The 23004-nt window shown below is 38.1% G+C and overlaps 2 protein-coding genes and 1 long non-coding RNA gene across 6 annotated transcripts in view; 1 reads left to right on the top strand and 2 right to left on the bottom strand.

The window, feature by feature from the left end:
• TRIP4 (thyroid hormone receptor interactor 4) overlaps positions 1-2701 on the bottom strand; it is a 45140-nt gene extending 42439 nt beyond the window's left edge. Inside the window, exons 1-2 of one of the 4 annotated variants that reach the window (XM_020983726.2) lie at positions 2560-2701; positions 2075-2189 (exon numbers count right to left, since the gene is read on the bottom strand). In XM_020983726.2, coding sequence (XP_020839385.1) covers positions 2075-2189; positions 2560-2665 — 221 coding nt within the window. In that variant the 5' untranslated portion in view covers positions 2666-2701. Of the gene's footprint in view, positions 1-1797; positions 1848-1886; positions 2190-2559 lie in introns of those variants that run through there. The other 3 variants (XM_078151203.1, XM_078151205.1, XM_078151204.1) reach the window with 3 other exon arrangements.
• A 4717-nt stretch (positions 2702-7418) lies between these two features.
• On the top strand, positions 7419-15857 carry PCLAF (PCNA clamp associated factor). The gene is made up of 4 exons (XM_020983753.2): positions 7419-7666; positions 7882-7962; positions 10319-10487; positions 13536-15857. The coding sequence occupies exons 1-4, from the start codon at positions 7444-7446 to the stop codon at positions 13591-13593; spliced, it is 531 nt and encodes a 176-aa protein (XP_020839412.1). The 5' UTR covers positions 7419-7443; the 3' UTR covers positions 13594-15857.
• Positions 10089-17528, bottom strand: LOC144456309 (uncharacterized). The gene is made up of 2 exons (XR_013485331.1): positions 17367-17528; positions 10089-10467 (listed from the first exon to the last, which is right to left on the bottom strand). It is a non-coding gene; the product is annotated as an uncharacterized LOC144456309 (long non-coding RNA).
• Positions 17529-23004: the final 5476 nt, after the last annotated feature.

The raw sequence follows: 23004 nt of genomic DNA, 5'->3' as shown, positions 1-23004 counted from the left end.
AGATCTGGGGTCTTGTCTTTCCTTGAAACCAAAAAAAAATTGTACCGTCTCTGAATTCATAGTTTTCATAATTCACGTGAAAGACATAAACATATACTATACTGGATGAGTTGCTCACTCCACACTTTTAAATTCTAAATCAAGGTTAACATTTTATTAGGCACAAGGACTATTATTATTAGCATTTACACGTAGCTAACATAAAATTCCGTATAATTTACAAAGTGCTTTCAAGTACATGATCTCATTTGGTCCTCACAACAATCTTGTAAAGTTGTTATTACTTCAATCAATCTCTGATCTCATCAATTTCTATACTCCCCCAATAGCAGAGTTTAAAATCTAATTGTACTTTATCCTGTGTTACTCTTATATGTATTCTTCAGTAAACTTTCTGCAGAAGGTCTAACAATATGGTGGGGTGTTTCTTTTAAGTCATTTGACATTGTATGATACCAGTAGAATACACAGACCATCCATTTTGTTATCTCTCACTCAGTTCATGATTATCCAGTCTCCTTTTCCAAGATAAAGCTTTTTCTTAAGATCTGTTAAGCTGCTTTTTGCACAAATTCATCACTGGTAATGGTCAGCATATATCTCCTTATTGCCAGATGCATGACCTGCAATTTTTATTCTCTGAAGATTGTGGTAAGTAGTCCATGAATCATATAGCATCCCTAGAAGTAAAATGATGTTAAAAATATGGATTTTTGTTTAAGGAGAAGCTTGAGTCCACTGAAAGCACTGTAGAATTTCCTGAAAGCCTTCCAGCTCACTTTCTTCTTCCCACCCAATTATAGGAAAAACCAGTTCATTGTCTATTTGTAATATCTATCCATGACATACATCCTAATATACCATTCCAATGGACCATGTATCCAATTGCAAATCAGAGTCCGGAAATTAGACATTCTTCATCTACTCATGTTTTTCCTTAGTTACTTTTTAGGCCAAATTCTTTTAAATAATAGCATTTAGGAAGTTTTGCAACATACCAATGTTTGATTCAACAGATACATCATCTTCAAATGAAGACATCTGGAAGATACTCCCACCTATGCCACCTTTCACTTGGGCTCTGTGCTAGATTTCCTCTACTATATTAACAAGCCTAAAACTTCCTGTATTATGCCTTATTTAATATTAATAAACAGAAAAATGAACAAAAGCATCTCTGTTGTCATATCTATCAAGGAATCTCGTATAACTTTAACATGTATATGAGGTACTGCCAATATTATTATCCCCATTTTACAGATATGGAAACTGAGGTTTACAGATAAGAAAACAGATTAAATAACTTGTTCAAGGTCACAAAGCTAATGAGTGGTAGATCTTCTGACTTCAAGTCTGGAATACTTTACTATACCCCTGTTCTGTTCACTCAGCAGATATGTACATATACTTTTTAAAAATTAAAATCGAGTTTATCTCATCAGGAAGCAGAAGGAAAATTATTTTGAAAGAAGAATACAGAGTGATCTTAAGAATGGCATGGAATATCACAAAAATAAGACACCAACCCCCAATACCACAAAGGGATGGTGGTGAAACAGTGAGAAGTACTGTGGATTTTCTGAAGTCTGATCTGCCACTTTCTAAGATAAGGCACCATTCCCTAGACACCACAATGGGATGGTAGTGAAATAGTGAGGATGGTAGTGAAATAGTGAGAAGTAGACTAGACTCTTAGAATTCTGATCTGCCACTTTCTAGCAGTGTGACCTTGGGCAAATCATTTCACCTCAGGTAACTCAGCTATAAAATGGTGACAATAATATTTGCACCACCTACCTCATAGGATTGTTGTGAAGATTCCATAAGGGACATAAAGCACTTTGTAACTGTAAAATGATACAAATATATGCCATTATTTTACATACCACTCAAGACAGTTGTCTACCTCTGTTTCCTAGTATCTCCTCCAGTACTTCAGACAAGACAGTTTGTCTATTAGCCCTTTTTGCTACTTTTGCCTTAACTTTTTTTTCTTGCGCTTCTATTCTTTTTTCTTTTGATTCCTCCTCAGCAAAAACAAAGAGTACCTAAGACATTAAAGTCACTTCCTTACATCGACTTAAAATCGTTTCCACATTCTTCCAAGTCATTTAGCCAGGTTTCAAAAGCGAAGCCTATTCTCTCCACTCCTTCCCCCAACACACACACCCTCAAAAATAGGGGAATCTCTAAGGGAAGAAATGAAGGGACTTCAGGAAGGATCATTTGCTCTGTGCCCGCCCTCCTGGGTCATAACAGACCGGAGAATACAAGCGTTCCGCGTGCTCTGTATCAGGACCAGTCCTCAGTAATGGCCACGGCGCAGGGGGGATGCTGGAGCCTGCGCCCGCCCCGCCCTGGGCTATGAGCTAGGGGCGAGGAGGAGGGGAGGAGAAAGGGCCCGAGTGTGACTCGAGACTCCCAGGGCCCTGCCCCGCTCCAGTCACCCCGGGTCTCCCCATTTCCCCCTCTCTCCCCCTCCGCGGCCACGTTCCCTTCTGCCCTCCCCGCCCACCGCCCGGGGTCTCCTTCCCTCCTGCGCTCAGGACCCGCTCTCACTGCACGACATCTTCGTTGACATGACATCCAGCCGGAAGGTGTCCCGCAGCTGGCGAATGCACCAGTCCACCAGCTGGGCCCCAGACACCGAGACGGCCGCCGCCATCTTCCCCGCCCCACCACCAGCGCCAAGCCTCGGTCGCGCGGCGTCCGTTGCCTGCTCCTGAGTGTCCTCCGGCAACACGGACATCACCCACTAAAGTTCCGCGGGCCACAAAGGTTCCGCGGGCCACAAAGGTTCCGCCGGGCAGATCGGACGGGCTCTTGGAAGGCCAGAGGTCCATGCTCACTCCAGCACGTTGTCCCGCCATTGGGCCCAGCTGGGGGCCTAAGAAAAGGAGGACGAGGGAGTGAAGGAACAAAGGTCGGGCCAAGGAAGCTAGACGTCAATGGGGAACATTGTGAATCCCGTGCTTGGTTCCATGCCAGGGTCTCCCCTCGAATGCTGCGGCCACATGGTCCAGAAATAACGTTTGGGACTTGTTCTTGCCGCCTGTCTCTAGGCCCGAAGCAGGCTCTCCGGGCAAGTCTTCCCAGATACCTCCGTACAGTGAAGATGTGGGGCAGCTTCCAGCGCTATAACATCCGATATTTCTGTTTTTCTGCTTCTTGGAAACATTTGGGGAAGGGGAAAAGCCAATCCTACAAGTGCTTTTCAATAAAATAGCTCAGTCCTAGAGAAACTTTCTGTGCACTAAGATACTGCATCATGAAATATTTCAAATGATTTCTTACCTCCTCCTCCCCACCCTCCCCCAGTAAAGCAGCATGTGTTCTTTCTGTTAGCTCCTAGAGAGAAGGGGCTTTTAATATTGTATTTGTATGCCCAAAGCATAGTGCAGTTCCTGGCACGTTATGGACATTATACTGTTCTTTTTTTTTCCCTTCATACTGACCTGTAATGTCATCCCCGTTTAAGGAAATTCTCTCTATCAATTCATACAAACAAGCATTAAGTGCCTACTGTGTGCCAGGCTAGGATGTGTGAATACAAAGACAAAAATGAAATCACTTCTACTTACAAGGAGTTTACATTGTTGGGCCAGATAACATGTATTTACAAAAAGGCTTATGCAAAATAAATCTACTCAGCTCAAGTGAGATAATGGACTTTGTAAACCTTAAAACCCCATAGAAGTGTCAGTTATTATTATTAGTCTACAGGCACTAGGTCTTGAGTCCAGTGATCACTTTCTATAGACACAGACACACACACACACACACCCCCCCGCCCCCCCCACGCTAAGCTCAAGCTGTGCTTAAACAGTAATAGAGGGATGTACTGCTAAATGTTTAACAATGGGACTGCATGTAAATGCCTTTAAACTGAATCCACATTATGAGCACTTTCTTAAGTCTAGACAACCAAAAAACGCTAAATCAAGCCTTGATTTGTATCAGTTGCCAATTTCTTACTGCAAATTTAAGAAACTGTTATCCAAAGCCAGTTAGAACTGGTATCAGCACACTTCTGAATATAAGGTAATTGTCAGGAGGGAAAATATCAGCAGCTGGGAAAATGAGGAAAGGTAGAAGGTGCCACTTGAGCTGAACTTTCAAGAAAACTAAAGATTTTAAGGAGTAATATATGTAGCAGCTACTCAAGGTTGTGAAACTTTTAAAAAAATACTATGTAATGTCAGTTACCTTTCTGATTGCTATTACAAATCAGTCTTCTGAATTAGTAATTTTTAAACGCTGTTGTCAGAAATGGGGTGACTCCATTATATGAATCAATATCTTAATATTATATCTTGTTTTCTGGGGAATTTAGATCACACTCCCCTATCTTCAATTCAAGAAAGCCTAATTAGGGTTTTCTTTCAAAGGAGGCTCCATTGTATATAGTCTTGATATTTGAGGTCTAAAGTTGGAAGGGACCTCAGAGGCCTTTTAGTCTAACACTTTCATTTTAAGTCTAGGGGGAGCTTAAATGACTTGCCCAGGTGCAGGATATACAACAAACGTTTGTTGTGTCTAAGTTGTTTATGTACAAGAGAGTGGGGGGTAACAAAATAAAATAAAATATGGTCATTGTCCTTGTCTTTGTGGAGCTTACAATCCAATATAGAATTTGACACATACACAAATAATTAAAAGTAGGTGCCCATTCACACATAAATGCAATTTTCCTTTAATACAGTAGCCAGGGCTGGGGGATCTATAGAAGTGCCAGTTATTATTATTATTAGTCTACAATCACTAGGCCTTGAGTCTGGTGATGACTTTATGCCCTCAGCTTTCTACAACATCCCTGCTGAACTCAAGCAGTGCTTAAAGAGTAATATAGAGTAATATATAATATAATAATAGAGTAGTAGAGGCCACATGTGGCTCCCCAGGCCTTTTGACTGAACCCCCGTCGTAGGCCTATACTTTCTCTTCCAAATATAGCCCTTCATTATCCCAGATTTCAACAAATTCTAAGAACTTGTTTCATTCTTCCTAATTCCAATAAATTCAAGAAAGTTATGAAACACATACTACATGAAAGGCACTACATTTCACGGTGGGCATACAAATCCCCTGTAATTCAATACAACAAACATTTATTGATTGTAACCCATGGCTCAAAGTGGAGCCCTCTCTACCCTTGCTAAAAATCTAGATAAATGATGTCTACAATATTCTTCTGATCTAATAAGCATGCTAAACAGGTAGATCCAGTATAGCCTGTTCTATATGCCTGGCATATAGAAAAGCTTCCTTTTCTATAAATTCTATATATTCACTAACTATGCCTTTAATAGTAATTCTAGAATTTTTCCAGGCATACAAATAAAGTTCTCTGACTTATACTTAGCCTATAATGAATTTACACGTTGTTCAGAGGGAACCCAGCTTATTAGACTTCTCAGGAAGCATTCCTGGGCTGCAAATTAGAGTACATTTGAATTATGGGTTTCTATATGCCCTCCCTCTTTTCTCCCGTTTTTCTTCAGCCAAAATAGGCATGTCATCTTTCATCGTTATTGTTAAAAAAAAAAAGTAGCCATTTAGTCGTCCCCCCACCCCTGCCATTTCCACTCCCCTTCCTTTCCCCAGGACCACCTTATTTAAAAGATCTTGGGTAATTCTTCCTAGATATACCTGCCTTTTAACATTTCTGTTAAACTTATGAATAGGGAGTAAAGACATGTAGATATGACAGGGACTTTACATAATTGAACCATCACACCAAACTTAGTAGTTACTTGTCAGCCCTCTTTAAGAATGATTTTCAATGATTGAAGGCATGAATGATGAATGATAAAATGAAATTCATGAACAATGAAATGAAATTCATTAATGTGCAATTACACGTTTACAAATACCTTAAGCTCTAGGTCTTCAGCAAAAACCTCAACTATACACTCTTAGACTCTTCAGAGTTAGTAAATTTCCTTTGGATCCCAGAGATGGCCTTCCTAATTTTGTATCACAAAGAGTTGTTAATTCCTTGTTTGTGTTCAGTAGCCTAACTCTTACTAGCCTAAGCACAATCTATTAAAGGCCCTCTAGATACACGTATAGTATTGTTCTGGATGAAATTCTTAACTATGATTAACTATTCAACTAATATAGTTCTCTAGATGCAAGAGAGGATTCATCCCTACTTGAAGCCTTTCAACTGGCCAGAGCTTATGTTCTGTGACCATAACCTAGAGAACCCAGGGTCACTTTCATACCTAAGAGAAGTATCAGAATAAGGTATTATGTAGGTTTTAAACCGAGAAATTAACAAAAATTATCCCAGGTGGGGAAAGGTGGGTGGCGGTTGTCAACAAGGATGGGGTGGTAGGTGCCTGGAAATTCTTGAGACAAAAGTGTTGAAATTTCCAGAGCACGATTTTTGGATAAGGCTGATAAGAAGATGACAGGTGAACAGGGAGTAATTCTTGATCCTTAAAGGAATCACATTAGTAAAAAGGAATCAAAGACCCAGAAATGTCCATGAATTTAAAGCCAGGGTAGCTAAGTTCAAATTTTGAACTTACTACTTATTGCCTTTGGGATTTCGAAGACAAGTCTCTTCTATTCTCTGGGCCTGAGTTTCCTCACATTTAAAATTAGGAAGATGATTCCTAAAATACTTTCTGACTCTGAAAGTCATTCAACTCTATTTACTTCTTTTCCCCTACTTTGCTTCACAAATTTGTGGGAAATCAAATTTCACTAAACAGCAATCTCAGACTTCTTTTGCTTATCTGTTTATTCTAAGATTCAATCATAACAAATAGTTGTGGGGTTTTTTTTTGTTTTTTGTTTTTTACCAATTTGGGGATTTTTAGAAAAACTGAAATAATTTTTTGAAAACTCAGTTAAATTGAAATGGATTTGTGTACTCCGAAAATTGGACAAAATAAATGTGTCCTACACATTTCAGGGTGTTTTTTAAATTGAAGTAATTTGTTTAAAAAAAAACTTGAACTAAATTTGTGTAATCTTTAAATAAAAATAAATGTCTTTCACATACCAGGGTTTTTTATATTAAGAAAAATGTTTGTAATTGTTAAAAACATAATCAAACTGGGCTTATATAATTTGTAAAGCTAATAACTTAAATAATTATAAGTTTAATTGTAATTTATGTATTAGATTTGTAAGTTATTTAAAATAAATCCACATTTCAGCTTTTGTAATAACTTTCGCCCAACTCCTCTGTATGTATGTATGCATGTATATGTGTATGTATGTATGTATGTATGTACGTATATAGTCATACAGACAGACATACTGCGCTGCTCCTGGGGAAAGCGGACCAAGGACGTTTCGACACGCCCATCCAGAAACGAGGACCAATTACGAGTCTTTCTACGTTGATGGATGGCTCCATTTTTCATCCTGTCCCGTCTCCGACATCGCTGGACGCTGCCGATTAGCCCAGGACCCGAGAATGAGCCAATGAGAAAGTGGGAGGTGTCGAGCCCCGCGAGGGCGCGGGAAACCGGCCAGTTTAAATGCGGGGCGGGGAGCGCGGGAGTCTGGCTTTCTAACTCTGCGACTGTCAGGAGCATCCGACCTCTGTCCACTGGCCTTGTCCCTGTCGCTGTTGTTTCGTCGTCCACTCCCGCTTTGGTCATGGTGCGGACTAAGGCCGACTGCATACCAGGCTCCTACCGCAAAGGTGATTCTGCAGGGCTGGGCGGACTGCAGATTACTCGGGCGGCTCCGTGGCGCCGGCGCGCCAAAAACGTCCGGAGGGCTGGAGGCCCCAGGTTCCCTCCCGAGGGGCAGGGTCTGCCGGGCTGCCCGGAGCATCTGGGTCAGGTGCCCTCCTCCCTCTCGTTCTCCTCCTTCTGCCGCCTCCTCATCTCCTTGTTTCTCTCCCTCTCCCCGCAGTGGTGGCGGCTCGAGCGCCCCGGAAGGCTCTGGGTCACTCCAGCTTCGCCAACGCCTCTCCTTCGCCTCCGTCCCGGAAAGGTAAGGACCTCCTCCACTGCCCCCCGGAGTGACGGCAGAGTGTGGGGATCAGAGTTGAGGGGCAGCAGGTTTGTGGGCCCGAGCCCGGCCCGCTTCCTGATGGCCAGCGCTCCCTTTTTTCGATTATTTCAATAAGTATTATGTTAATAATAATCTGGAGACTGACTGTTTTGTGGTGATAATAGCTTTAAGTTTAGCCTGTGTTTGCAAGTGAGGTAACCTGTAAAGCACTTTGTAAAACTAATCCTAACGCTAATATTTTTTTTCCCCTATGTGGAGGTATAGAAACGCCAGCCCTTTAAGTTCACTGTCCACTCCCTATCCTCATCTCTAGTCTCAGTCAAGTTCCAGCTAAAATCTTTCCTTCTGCAAGAAGACTTTCCTGGTTTCCCTTAATGCTAGTGCCTACTCCCTGAGATTATCTGCAGTTTGGCCCGTTTATATTTTGCTTGCACATTATTTTTAGCGTATTATCTCCTATTAGACTGTAAAAACTCCTCAAGAGCAGGAACTTGTATTCCTAGCATGTAACTCAGTGCGTGGCACATAGTAGACTTGACTTCACTTCCCTGTGATTTGTGTCCTTCGATTGTGCATTTTCTGTGTCTCTTTCTTGTTTTCTTGGGCCTTTATAAAGTTTTTTTGGGAGGAAGTTTTGGGGGAACCGTTTCTGGTGTTTCTCTCAAAGAGAAAGAGCTGGCAAGGTAAAACACATTCATTCCTCTCCGCCTACCCAGGAAGAGAAGAGGAAATGTTATACCATTTGAGCCTTGGCTCCCTTCAGCAGGAAGTTGTACAGGGGAGGGGAGTATTTCAAGGTCTGATCCAAAAGGTGAAAAGGGGAACAGTTTTAGAAGAGAAAGGATTAATTGACCCAAGAGCAATTCACTAATATAATCTTTGGAACTGTTTTTTAAGTGAAAGAAAGAATGAATGAAAAATATTTTTCAACATATAGTATGTGCCAACCATTGTGCCCTTAAGCACTGGGGATACAAATAGTCTAGATACAGCTAGAGAGTCTCTGTTCTCAAGGAGCTCAGTATCTAATTAGGAGAGACAACACATAAATGAAAGTTCAGCTTCAGGGATAATGGAAAAGGCTAGAGGTCTAAAGGGTTCATTAAAAGGACAGATGGCAAGACCCAAGGGGTCCTTAAGATCAGAAGATAATTAAAGGTCAAGGTCATCTAAATCCAACCGTTTCCTTTTACCAAGGAGGATACTAAAGCCCAGGGAATTTAAATGAGTTGGCCATGGTCACATGGATAGTAATAGCAAAGACAAGATTTGAACCCAGTTTCTCTGGCTTCAGGTCCCATACTCTTCCATTATAACCCATGTAGCTTCCCAAACATCAAAATTGTTGAAACTTGATTTTGGAAACACTTAACTTTTCCTAAATTAAACCTTAAGCTGAAAAAATAACTGTGCTTGTTTCTGAGTATATATTGATAACATGTCCTAATTACTTGGGCCAGCATATACTACTATATAGATGCACAGGAACAACTAGTGGAAACATTTCTGGTCTTTTTTGTACCAATGGCAATTTCTGTGGTTTGCAGAATGACTGAAATCAGTGTCCCAGATTTAGGTTAGTTTTTGGAGTTGGAAGGGACTAGAAGATCACTCATTTTACAAGTAAGAAACCTAAGGTTTATTGGCTTAAAGTCATACATACAGCTAGTTTGTGACTTAGCTGTGATTAGGATCTACATTAAATTTCTTCCTACTTACTTTATTCAGGGTAATAGATTTCTTCAAAGGCTGTTTAAGACTTATTACTTCCTTCTATTTTCTCCATTTTAACTTTTTTATCACAAATTATGTTTGTTTTATAGAAGATAAAGCTAAATACTTTGAAAAAACTGGAAGGGACCTCATATGATATCTAGTTCAACTTTGGTATTCCATTTCAAGTATCTCCTGACTCCAAAACCAGCATTTCTTCCACCATTACCCTTTACTGCCTATCTTTATGACTTTACCAAATTTACCATTTTACTGTCTTTATTAGAAATAAGATCTTTGCATTTGTGTTTAAATCTTAGGTAAGTATAATAATAGTACTTGAATAACTGTTTTGTAACTAAATATTGAGAAATACTTTCCGACTCAGTGAATAGCACATTAAACTTTATTAACTCATTGAGTATGCATTTTTGCATGTCATTTTTTTGCATGTCATTTGTTCCAGGCCATTTTAAATTGTGATTAATATTATTTCCCAATGACTTTGAAAGGTAGATGTTACTAAAAGTACTTTGGGATGTTTTAGTTAAGCAGGAAATTAAATACATGTTGATATAAAGGTGATATTCATAAGTCCTAATGAATCATTTTTCTTTTCCAGTTGAAAGTAAGTATGCAGGTGGTAACCCAATATGTGTACGGCCAACACCCACATGGCAAAAAGGAATTGGAGAATTCTTTGGGATGTCATCTAAACACTCAGAAAAAGAGAATCAAATTCCTGATGAAGCAGAGGCAGGAAATAGTGGCCTAGGAAAACCAAAAAGAAAGTAAGTTTTAATTTGATGGGTAGATTGCAAACATTGTAAGCATTTTTTTTAAGTCAAAGACAAGGTTTGTTAAAGATCTGTCATATTAGCCAGACTCTTAAGAAATCTAAACATTTGTGAGCTATTGGCTAGATTGTAAAAATCTGAGCACCTTAATGAAGACAAGAAAGACCTTATATACAGAAAAACTGTGGGAGGGATCTAGGAAGGTCTTGATGGGAGTGACTGGGAGGTCAAGAATGGGATCTAGATAGGGTCCAGGGTGGGGAGTAGCTGGGGGCTATCAGGTAATAGAGGTAATTGACTGTGGTCACGGCTGGACTAGGTTTAGAGTAACAGAGAATTGGGAGATTGGGTGTAGGCAAAAATGAAAGGCCAGTTGATAGGATTATAGCCTCAGGGGAATGCCTGAGACTTCCTGGATCAAGTGGGAGAATTCAAGGAGAATCCCATAGACAAATATAACCACAAATTCTTTTTAGGGTAAGGGGCAAAGGTCTTGGCTTGGGCCGGTACTGCCTCCGTTGCCCTTGGCTTTCATCCCTGTCAGTGCTTAGCCAATACATTGTGTTTTCTGGAAGATTTTAGGTTATTTTTGCTTCCTCACTCTCAAAATTAATCTAAAAGGATTAAGTTCTATGTGAAATTGATAGGGGCAGCTAGGTGGTGCAGTGGATAGAGCACCGGCCCTGAGTTCAAATTTGGCCTCAGACACAAAACACTCACTAGCTGTGTGACCCTGGGCAAGTCACTTAACCCCAATTGCCTAAAATAAATAATTAATAAATGAATGGTTAGGACAATTAAATGATGCTTACATGTATGTCCCTTGCTTATTATATTTTATGATCTTACCTATCTCTAGGTATGGGGGTGGGAGGTATCATAATTTAGAGGAGTCATGACATATCCTGACCAGTATTTCCTAAATAAGTTTTTGTGGTTTCACAGTTCCAAGAAAAGCTAGAGGGTAAAGATAAACTGTGACTTAAGATAAAGGTCTTAGGCTAAAACTGCTTTTTTTTGTCATCCTATTGATCTTTCCTTGTTCCCCAATATTGTCTTACAAATCTCACTTATTGGACTGTGTAAGATACTCTAGTCAGTCCTTGTTCCCAGTTCTCACAGGACTAGCCCAAAAGTCCATCAATGTTTTTTTTCTTCTAAAGTCTAAAGCCTTTTATTATTTGTGACTTCCATCCTGTTACAGAGATAGGTGTATCTTAAAAGACAATATTCTTGGTTGTTGTAAAGCGAACATGTTTTACAGGATTTCCATGCTCTGGAAAGATACCATTGATACATGTAGTTGCTAAGTCTGGTAAATTGTGTTTACGCAAGTTGGCCCAACCTTCAGGATCCATTCCCCTTATGGACCCCCTGTAATAGAAAAATAACATGTGACTCATTCCATTTTGTTTTTTAACCACCACTTAATGGAGCTAAGTTTCAGTTGCTTATAAGTCATCTGAGTTTGAAGGAGTCACAAGATTACTCGCCTTCCCAAGAGCACCCAGTTTAAAGAACATCAAAAAACACCCCTTTTTTCTTTGTCTCCTGATTGTCTCCCAGTCCCCTTCACCCAACCCTCACCCTCACCTCATTGTCTCCCATCCCCTCTTGCAATAAGAAATTCATCCCATTCTTCATTCCCTCCAAACTATTAACTGGATAAAGGCTAAAGTTCTGGATTCTTGGCTTCCAAGAGCCTTGCACCCAGATTGTTTTGCAACTGCGTGTACTATTAAATCATTTGTCTGGATAAAACCCTGTTTCTTTATTTCACTGTAACAACCCCCACCCCCATGATACTAAGTTTTATAACATCTTTATTTTGGAAAAGTTACAGTGAACATGAAGTTGATTTGCATGAGGTCTGGTAAATAGTTTTCAGAAACCAACCAAGCCATATCATCAACTTTGTAGCTCTGCCCTACATAAGTGGATTACTTTTGTTGTCTAACACAAAATAGACAATTATAACTTGCTGGAATAGAAAGCTATATATCACTCGTGTGCCAATATGCTTGGCAACATGTTCAATAAGAATATATGATGAAGCAGAAAAGAATGCTTGAGGCAGATGGAGCAAGCAGGATGTGAGATAGGAGATAAGATTCAGGATGTGACCAGCCAGAAAAGTGATCAAAGAAGACTATGCATTGAAGCCCCAACTATCGACTTATCTGTGTGCTTTCACAAAGCACCCTCAATTCCTGAATAATTCTTCTCCTCCCCTTTCCTGTTATCTTTGCTTATTGTCTTCAGACTACCTGATATCCTAGGCATTTTGGAGTCATGCTTGCTCCTCCCATTCTCTTGTCCCCTTCCCCTAGTCCATAAAATTGTATTTAAACCATACTTTTGACCTGGCTAACCACCTTTGTCTCCTATGGGAAGCAGGGGCCACTCTTCTGCTCCATTAGGGGAGCAGGGCCTTTGGCCTATGTTCTGCCTCCCACGTGAAGTAGAGCCCATAGAGGCTCTGCCTCACCCCAACAAATGTCTTTCTTTAATTTGGAGACTGTCCGCATGAATTCTTTCAGGACACTAGGACGGACACATCTATTTCTCATCATTTCAGATAGCACTCCAACATTCTTGGGGTCTACCCTGAATTTCTCACCAATGGCTACAGAGAAGGTCTAAGTGAATTCTTTCGTACCTGAACCACTCTCCCAACTCTGACCTCAACATATAGATGATGGTGAATTATAGTATCCATTAAAAAGGAAATACAGATCTCACTGAATCATAGGGGAAAAAATTAATGGACATTTTTGCTGGGTACAGAATATTTAGGCACCTGTAGTTTTTGTGTGTTACATTTGATGATTTTTTTGTTTGTTTGTTTGGGTTTTTTAGGCAATTGGGGTTAAGTGACTTGCCCAGGGTCACACAGCTAGTAAGTGTCAGGTGTTTGGTCTGAGTCTGGATTTGAACTCAGGTACTCCTGAATTCATGGCTGGTGCTCTATCCACTGCGCCACCTAGCTGCCCCTGATGATTTTTTTTGTTATTATTTTTCCTTTCTGTATTCTTCCTACAGATCTCTTCCTTTGCAACCTGATCCCACAGAAGATGATGGATGTCCAGATGAAGAATAGAACATTCTCATGTATCTTTGCTTTCATCAGAATTCTAGGATGTACATTGGTGTAAATATGTTTGTTTACAATGGTTAGGGTTTAATTTTTTTTTTGTACAGAAATTTAATCAAAAATACTAGAAAAAAAATCTGTGCTTAAATTCAGTCAGTAGTAAGTAGTTCTGAATGGGAGACTGTAAGATTATTATATGCATATATGTAATTAGCATAGCCATCAACATTAAGCAGTATTTTATTCCTGTTCTTAATACTATAAGTTGCTTGTTTACCAGAAAACCATTACATGGTATTATAACTAACTTGTGATATTGGAGATTGGCTTGAATCTTTGTGCCACTGCCATTTTATTGGCATCTTTTTTGAAATAGTGCCATATTTTTGTTCTTCATTTGCTTGAAAAGCAGTAGACTTTGCACATTTAAAAACTATTTTCTCAGTATTAATAAAACTGAAGGGATATACTTTTAATGACTTAACTTTCTTCAGAAAGAGAGGTCAAATGCAATTTTGAAAGCATTTAGAGAGGTATCCTCTAGTTAGGAAAAGATTGTTTTTCTATTTGTCTCAAATTTTTAATAGGTAGAAGTTCATAATGCATTTTATGTGTTAAGATTCCTTTTAAGATAAAACATTCAATTTATAGCAGCTGTTTTTGTAGTGGCAAAGAATAGGAAATTGAGGGGATGCCCATCAATTGGGGAAGGCTGAACAAGTTGTGGTATATGACTGTGATGGAATACTATTGTGCTATAAGGAATGATGAGCAGGAATCTTTCAGGAAAATCCAGAAAGTCTTACAGGAACTGGTGCAAAGTGAAGTGAACAAAACTAGGAGAAAACTACATAGTAACAACAATATTGTACAATGATCAACTGTGAATGACTTGGCTCTTCTCAGCAATATAATGATCCAAGACAATTCCAAAGGACCCATGATGAAAAATGCTATCTACCTCCAGAGAAAGAATTGATGGAGTCTGGATGCACATTGAAGCATATTTTTTTTCTTTCTTTTTTTTTCCTGTTTTTTTTTCAATATGACTAATACGGAAATGTTTTGCATAACTGTACATGAATAATCTGTATCAAAATGCTTGCCTTCTGAAGGAAGGGGGTAGGGAAGGAAGATAATTTGGAACTCAAAATTTTAAGGAAATGAATGCTAAAATTATTTTTTACATGTAATTGAGAAAAAAACCTTTAAAAAACATTCATATTAACCAAGCAAACTGACTGTGTATGAAAAGAACCCTAGATCACAATAATAATTGTTATTTTAATTATAGCTCACATGCAAATAAATAGCGCTTTACAGCTTACAAAATGCTTTCCTGACAGCAACCCTGTATGGTAAATAGCACAAGCAGTAATAATGACAATTCCTATTTCTATAAGGAATTTATTCTAAAGCATTTTCTCCACAACTATGTGGGATAAATAGGTAATATAGGTAGTATTATATCCCCATTTTCTAGATGAGGAAGTTGAGGTTCAGACTAGCAAAGTAGTTTGCCAAAACTTGAATGCCGGTCTTCTGATTCCTAGTCTTGTGCTCTTTTCCTCTTCTGCCATGAGGAAATATTATTTGTCTCAAGTGCTAAATATCTAAACCTTAAAGGTGAGAGAAAGTATGTATTATCACTGCTGATATGCAATTTTCATTATTTGCAGAGGCTCTTCTGAATATTCTAAATAAAAATCTCTTAGGATTTTTTCCCTACCTGTACATAAGACTGACATAAGCACTGACTAGAATTTTTATCAAAATTACTGTAATTCCACCTAGCAAAAAATACGTCCCTGCAAGTAAACTAGAAAAACTAATCTCAAGAAAAAAGAAATTATAGGATGCCTGGCACATAGTAGGCACTTAATGGTTGTTCATTGATTTCATTAATGAATATTAGCATCTTGATTCTTAATTAGGATCACTCAATTTTTTATAATAATTAACATAGGAATATGTTGCTCTGTTGCCAGATATTTCCTAGGCATAAAATTTATTAGTCTACTTTTAAGATGAAAAGTGAGGACCAAACTGAATCAGAAAAGGCCTTTCCTATATGTGTGTCCAAAGTATATAAGACCTCCATTATGTCTTTTACGACATAACTAGGTAGTTTGATAATACCATCTCACTTTGTAATCAAGCTTTTTGTTCAATGAAATGTCAAATAACAAAATCAACTTTAATTTGAATATTTGTTTTTCTGCTATGAACAAACTTTGAAATAAAAACTATTTCATAATATATAAAGCACATTTTGAGTGTTGGCTAGTACTGTCTTCTGCTGTCTATTCTACTTTTTTTGCTTCTGGTGTGGGTTTTATAGAGTTCCAAATTGGTTTTTGTGTCCTTGTCGCCATAGAGCATGCAATTGCTTTTTCTATTTGCTTTCACAAAAGAACATTCTTAAAACTGGAAGCAGGAAGATTCCTCATCTCTCAATTTTATGATCTCCATTTGTTTTCTAGGGACTATACAGTCTGATACTATGAACATTTCAGACAGGTTTGGTATGATTCATTTGTTTTGCTATCTCAAGGAGTAAGATTTAAAAATCACTAATAAGCTCATTCCATAATGAACTTTAAGTTGGTATGGTCCAGAATTACTCATTTATTTTGTTGGTTTCTTTTTGACAAATTGTTAATTCTTAAGTAGTCATCCTATTGAGAAGTAACCCTAGGGGACTCATTTTGGAAGTTTTCTCTTTTTGTTGTTCAATTATTCAGTCATGTCTGACTTTTCATGACCCCATATGCATGCAGCAATTCTTTCTCCTTTGTTATTGTTTATCCTTCATTTTCAAAGAGGAACAATGACATCATGGGTGATGTCTTGACTTGCACATGAATTGGATTTAAGTGAGACAGAGTTGTGCAAAGTCTGCAGCCTCACTACTCTTCCAGTCACCAAAGTCTAGTGGCAGGACAAAAGTCTAGATGACTGGAGATGGCACAGATGCAGTGGATAACCTTGGCATCTTCAATGTCTGACCAACCTCCACAACACCTACTTCAGCCAACTTCATGGCTGTTTGAACAAATTGTTCTCATCTACCCATTCACCAGGGGAAGTCTTCACATGCTTAGAATAGACACCCCTCTACCTCTGATAGATTTATGGCCTGTTACCCTAGTGGAGTATGTGTGAGGGCTCGCTGAGCCTTTTGGGCTCCTCATCCACCTTTGGTGTCCATCTAACACCCAACTCTCACCTGTTGCTCCAAGAAGTTTTAGCATGTACAGCAGCCACACTCCAGCAAAACCTCCAAAGATGAGCTAAACCAGATTGAGGAGCTTAAATGTTTATTGACTGACTTACTGACTATAATGATAAGGAAAAAAAATACTACAAGTGGCAAAAGACAAAACTAGCATACCAAAGAACATCCATCAGGATCACAAGACTTTAATGAATACAAGAGATGAACAAGAACTAAGAGAAATTAACACAACCAATGAACCCAGAATTATATACATAGTAAAACTTTGTATATGATATGTAGAAACATTTAAACCTTCCCTTTTAGTAAAATTAACTATATTAAATAATACAGCTCTAAACATCTTCTGAAAATCCTTAAAGACATCTCTTGGAAAGTTGGATGATAGAGTCAATGATCAATAGTCAATAAAACACACCTCTGTGTGCCATGTACTGTACCAAACCCTAGTACTGTACCAGACTCCTCAAGGAGCTTACAATCTAAAGGGAGAAGACAATACAGAAAAGAAAGCTGAAAGAGTAGAGAAGAAGGTACTTACCTGGTTGGGGATGAGGATGGTGGGGAGAAATAAATTCAAAATGAAAATATCTACCATAAAAGCAACAGTAGTTTAGAAAGGAGGAAGAAGGTAGAACTTGCTGTTTCTCATAGCTGACATGTCTTGAATGCATACACATACACAAAGTTGATGTAAAATACATATAACTAACAGGAAGAGGAAGTGGGGAAGAGCAGACAAGGGAGAAAATAATACCAAAGAAGGAATAGCTGCCAGCAAAATAAAATTATTGATCCTGAAGAAGGGAAAGGGGGGAGAATAAAAAAAATTAGACTATAAGGCAGTATCTTAGATTGCCTTTTAGACAATTGGGGAATTAATAAATTGTGCAATATGAATGTAATGGAATGTTCTTGTGCTACAAGAAACAACAAAGGAGATGATTTCAGAAAATCTTAGCAATGTCTTTGCTTATTCCACACACTATTCCATATACCTGTGATGCACTTTCTACCCCACTCTGGCTGATGAAATCCTATGTATCATTTAAGGCCTGATTTAAATGCCATCTTCATGAATTCTTTCCTCTGTCCTATAATTATTAATATTGTTTCCCACCTCTACACCTCATAGCATGGCATTTAGGGTAGGATCTGCTTCTAAAACCTTTGCTTGTTGCAGTGAGTAATTCCACGTTGCACATCTGCATATGCTCAGGACCATGCCTAGCCCTCCCTGTATTTCTCCTACACATCTATCAGCCTAAACTGCCTCTGCAGATATTTTTTTTTGCTTAATCCAATCTACATTGCAGCCAACCCAGTTAATCTCTGGAAAGTAACAGATTAAAGGCTTATAAGATTCTAGGCAAGGTTAAGAATTTGTGTGGCTCTCATGCTTGCCTGTAAAATCTTGAACTATTCTCTTAGGAGCAAATCAATATACCTAGTAATAATTTCTCTATTATCAGCAAATATTTATTAAATGCCTACTGTAGCCAGGCAGTGCCTATCACTGCTAGATATTTGCTAAGATATGAGGATTAAATAAAATATGGTTGTGGACCAGAGCAGTACACTGATGTTTAATCATGGGATGGGTTCTTTTAAGGCCTAAGGGGAGTCACAAGCTCTCAAGATAAGCTCTATGAAGTTGAGGTTTCAAGTATGATGGATTACAGATTATATGTCTGTTATAAACCTTGCTAAACTCAAAGGCTTGTTAGCTGTAGAGTGATCTCAATGACCACCTATTTTTTTAAACATTTTTTTAAAATTGACCAAAGGAGTCACAACCTTCATCAATGGAGGGAGAACCTACAACTGTGATCATAGGTCCCTGAAGTGTTAACTGACCTAAACTGGCTGAGATGATTCAAGAATTATTTGTAAGCAAATGGGAGAAACACTGGAATTATCTTGTCACTGGTAATACAGGAGTATAGTCCTAGGAATATAAAGAGAGGATTCTGGGAAGATGGCAGAATAGGTCAGAAAACTTTTGGCTCCCCAAATTTCCTGCACAAAAAAAGATGGAATATTGCCTCAGAGGGAAAAGCAGAAATACAGAAAAGTCAGGGTAAAGCAGTTGTCCTCCTAAGATTACTTGAGAAGACCCCAGGAAAGACCCAACCCCCAAGGGCTGAAGTTGCTGAGATTTGAGGATTAAATAAAACCCAAGTGAAGTGCAAACACCACCACTCTGACTCTGCTGAATCAACAAACAAGAAGCCCTGGGGGGCTGGGCTGGGAGACAGCCTCAGCCTCAGACACTTTTACCTAAAGACTGAGTAGAAGATTGAAAGACCTACCTCTGTCAAAGGATGCCAAAACAACCTTGCTGACCAGACTCGTCCAAGCTACAGCTGTGGGGGAGGAGATAGCACATGCTGGAGGAATGTAGCAAGCACAGGGGTGAGGTCCCTGCTGGCTGTGGGCATTTGTAGGAGAGTAGAGTCCCTGGTTTCAGGTCCGGGGCGGAGAAGACAGCTGTAGTCTGTAGCCAGTGCAGTGACTGGAGGGAAGGGACCAAGAGCATTTGTGCGTGTCTGGGGGCCCTTGCTGTGGTTCAGGGGTGGAGAGGAGCGTCCAAGCTTGAGCCCTGGGACAGATGTCAGAAAATAACAGTAAGAAGGACCTGAGGCTTGGGGTTTTTCATTCCCCACACCTGGGACTTGAACTTGATTATATTAATAGCTGCTAAAAACAAAATAAAACAAATAAAAATAAGTAAGTAAAGGAGAAAGAACCCAACCCCAGGTAGTTACTCTGGGGATAGAGAAGATCTAGGGTCCTAGTCAGAGGAACATAGTGGAGCTAAAAAAAGCCACTCCTTTTTTCAAAAAGAAATGTCAAATGGTCCCAAGCACCAAAAAAAAAAAATAAAAATAAATTCTTGAGAGATCAAGGACAATTTAGGAGAAAAAATAAGAGCAATCCAAGAAAACAATAACAACAACAACAAAAGTATGAAAATTAAGTTAACCAACTTGAAACAGAGAATCAAAAACTTAAGGAAGAAAATAATTCCTTAAAAACTAGAATTGGGCAAGGGAAAGCTAATGATACTATAAGATACCAAGAAATAATAAAACAAAATCAAAAGAATGAAAAAGTAGAAGAGAATATGAAATATTAAAAAAAAAACTGATCTGGAAAACAGATTGAGAGAAATAATGTAAGAATAGTTAGACTACTTGAAAACTATGATAAAAAAAAAGAATCTTGATACAATATTGCAAGAAATTATCAAGGAAAATCTCCCTGAAGTTCTAGAACAAAAAGGCAAAGCAGAAATAGAAAAAAAAAATCCACCAATCACCACCTGAAAGAGATCCTAGGAGGAAAACTTACAGGAATATCATAGCCAAGTTTCAAAGCTCTCAGGTTAAGGAGAAAATATTGGAAGCAACAAGAAAGAAAAAAACCACCAATTTAAATATCATGTAGCTACAACAAGGATTACATAAGACTTAGCAACTACTACACTGAAGGACCACAGGTCCTGCAACACTATATTAAAAGAGCTGGGGTTAGGCCGAGGGTAGCTTACTCAGAAAAGTTAAGTATAATCCTGAATGGGGAAAAAAAAAAAGGACATTTAACAAATTAAAAAACTTTCAGGAATTTGTTACAGTAGAACTTAACAGAAAATTCAAACGTGTAAGATCCAGGAGAAATACAAGGTAAACATTAACGATCTATTATAAAAGGACTCAGTAAGGTCAAGTTGTTTACTTCTTATATGTGAAAATGTTATCATACTGTTATGACTGTCATCATTATTTGAGTAGTTTGAAACAAAGGGTTGGGCTGTGCTGTGCATGATGGGGTGATTCTAAAAAAAAAACTGTAGGGAGAGATAAAAAGGAGTAATTACTTCATACAAATGAGGCATGAAAGGAAGAACTGATACAGAAGAGTCAAGTGGGGCAGAGAGCAGGTGGTGGCTGGATCCTTACTCTCATTGGGAATGGATTAAGGAGGGAACAACATATGTATATATATATACATATCTTCTAAATTCAGAAAGAAATAAGAGGGTAAGGGGAGAGAGGATAAAGGATGTGGGTAGGTTAAGGAATAGGAGGGCAAGGTAGCAGGTAGAAGTAAAGTAGAGGAGTAAGGAGGAATAGGGTAAATAAAGTGAGAAGGATAGTGAGGAAAATAAGAAAGAGGGAAATATACAACAAGTAATTATTATTTAGAATATGAATGAGAAGAATTTGCCCATAAAATGGAAACATATAACATATTAAAAATTTGAATTCAACGATATGTTGCTTTCAGGAAACACAATAAAAATGAGAGATACACACAAAGATAAAATAAAGGGCAGGAGTAAAATTTATTATGTCAAAAAAGTAAGGGTAGTAATCATGATCTCAGATGAAGTTGGAGCTAATATAGATTTAATCAAAAGAGAAAAATAGGGAAACTACACTATGTGTCACCAATAGTATTCAATATTGTTTTAGACCACTTAAAATAACTGGATAGTATAAAATCCCTGAGAGTATGCCTGCCAAAACAGACATAGGAACTATATGAATACAAACATAAAATACTTTTTATACAAATAAAGTCAGATTTAAATAATTGGAGTAATATTTATTGTTCATGGGTAGGTAAAGCCAATCTAAAGAAATGACAGTTTTATCAGTTTAATCTATTTATTCAATGCCATCCCAATTAAGTTACTAAAAATTATCTTACTAAGTTAGAAAAAATAATAACAAAGTTCATTTGGAAGAACAAAAGGTCAGGAATTTTAAAGAAACCAGGGGGAAAAGATGTAAAGGAAGGAGACTCAGCAGTAACAGACCTTAAACCATATTACAAAATACACATATAGAACATACATTGTTGAAGTATAAAATGGATAATTTCTATCATTTTAAATTAAAATTTTCTGATATAAATAAAACTAATGGAGTCAAGAATAGAAGGAATGTAGAAAATGGGGGGGAACTTTCATTTTAAAAATTAATTATTTTTGTTTTCAACACTCACTTTGAAATAATGTGTGCTGTTTATTATATAGGTTTTCTTGAAATGGAAATTTATTGTTTTATATTGAACCCTTTCTGCTGGGTACATGGAAATGTTCTTTTTTCTCCCCTTTTCTCGTTTTGTATTTAAGTTTAAAATGAATAAAAATTTACCAAAGAAAAAAGAAATATAAAGAGGATCTTTCCAAAGTCAGAGTAACCCACAGCAAGACTGAAATCCAACAATGAAAAAATGTTGTTAATTGTTTTCTATTTATAAATTGTTATCTTTTAGTTATCTGACATGCCGGTTCTTAGAAGTTTTATTTACTGTCAACTTTAGCTTTACTAGCACATCAAATGTTAACAACATTCATTCATATCACTAATTTCATTTATCTTTTATTTTCAATTTATTTACTTTTTTTTTCTTTCATCATATAGGCAGTAAATATTCATTAAGTGTCCATTATGTGTCAGGCAGGGTGCTAAGAGCTTGAAACAAACAAAAAAGACAAAGTCTGTCCTCAAGGAGCATACAATCTAATGGAGCAAGACAACACATCAGAGGAAGCTGAAGATATAGAGGGTCAGAGAAGGAAATTTGTTTCTTGGAAGGCACCCAAGGACATGGTGGGGAGATGTCTCAGAGTAGTACAACCACATGAAGAATGTAAGGTTCTGAACTGAAAACCCTCCTTAAAGTGGAGGTTTTAGAATTCAAGACTCCACCCTTCAATGGGAAGGTCAGAGAGCAGTGAAGATGTAGAGTAACAAGGCTGATAGGATTTTGAAGAATGAGGTTTTCCCAGTAATGAGCTTCCTAGGGGATGATGGAGAAGTCACATAACCCAGAGCAGTACAATCAGGTTAGAAATGAGGAGACAGATGTCAGTTCATGTATGAGAAATGTCCTTTCTCTAAGTTCAATTTAAAGTTTCATAACAAGCAAGGACTTGATATATGGTTATCTTTTTTGTGTCTTAGAACCTTACTAGGTTGCAAATTCCATGAAGGCAGGAATTATATCTTATGTAAACTCAATGGAACCCTAAGTGCCTAGCACAATGCTATACGTATTGGCTGCTTAAATAAACATTTGCAGAATGTATGAAATTCACAGCCTGTTGGGGAATACAACACATGCACAAATAACTAATGAAAATGATCATATAGAAGGGCATTCCA

This window comes from Phascolarctos cinereus, unplaced genomic scaffold (genome assembly GCF_003287225.1).
Source record: "Phascolarctos cinereus isolate Bilbo 61053 unplaced genomic scaffold, phaCin_HiC Scaffold_3;HRSCAF=262, whole genome shotgun sequence".
In the NCBI taxonomy this organism is placed as follows: Eukaryota; Metazoa; Chordata; class Mammalia; order Diprotodontia; family Phascolarctidae; genus Phascolarctos; species Phascolarctos cinereus.
Note: the sequence above shows the minus strand (reverse complement) of the source record. Positions and strands in the feature narration are given on the sequence as shown.

Coding starts and splice junctions, on each gene's coding strand:
- PCLAF (XM_020983753.2), top strand. CDS start 7,444: ATGAGAAAGTGGGAGGTGTCGAGCCCCGCGAGGGCGCGGGAAACCGGC. Junction 7,667..7,881: donor ACCAGGCTCCTACCGCAAAG/GTGATTCTGCAG, acceptor CTCTCCCCGCAG/TGGTGGCGGCTCGAGCGCCC. Junction 7,963..10,318: donor TTCGCCTCCGTCCCGGAAAG/GTAAGGACCTCC, acceptor TTTCTTTTCCAG/TTGAAAGTAAGTATGCAGGT.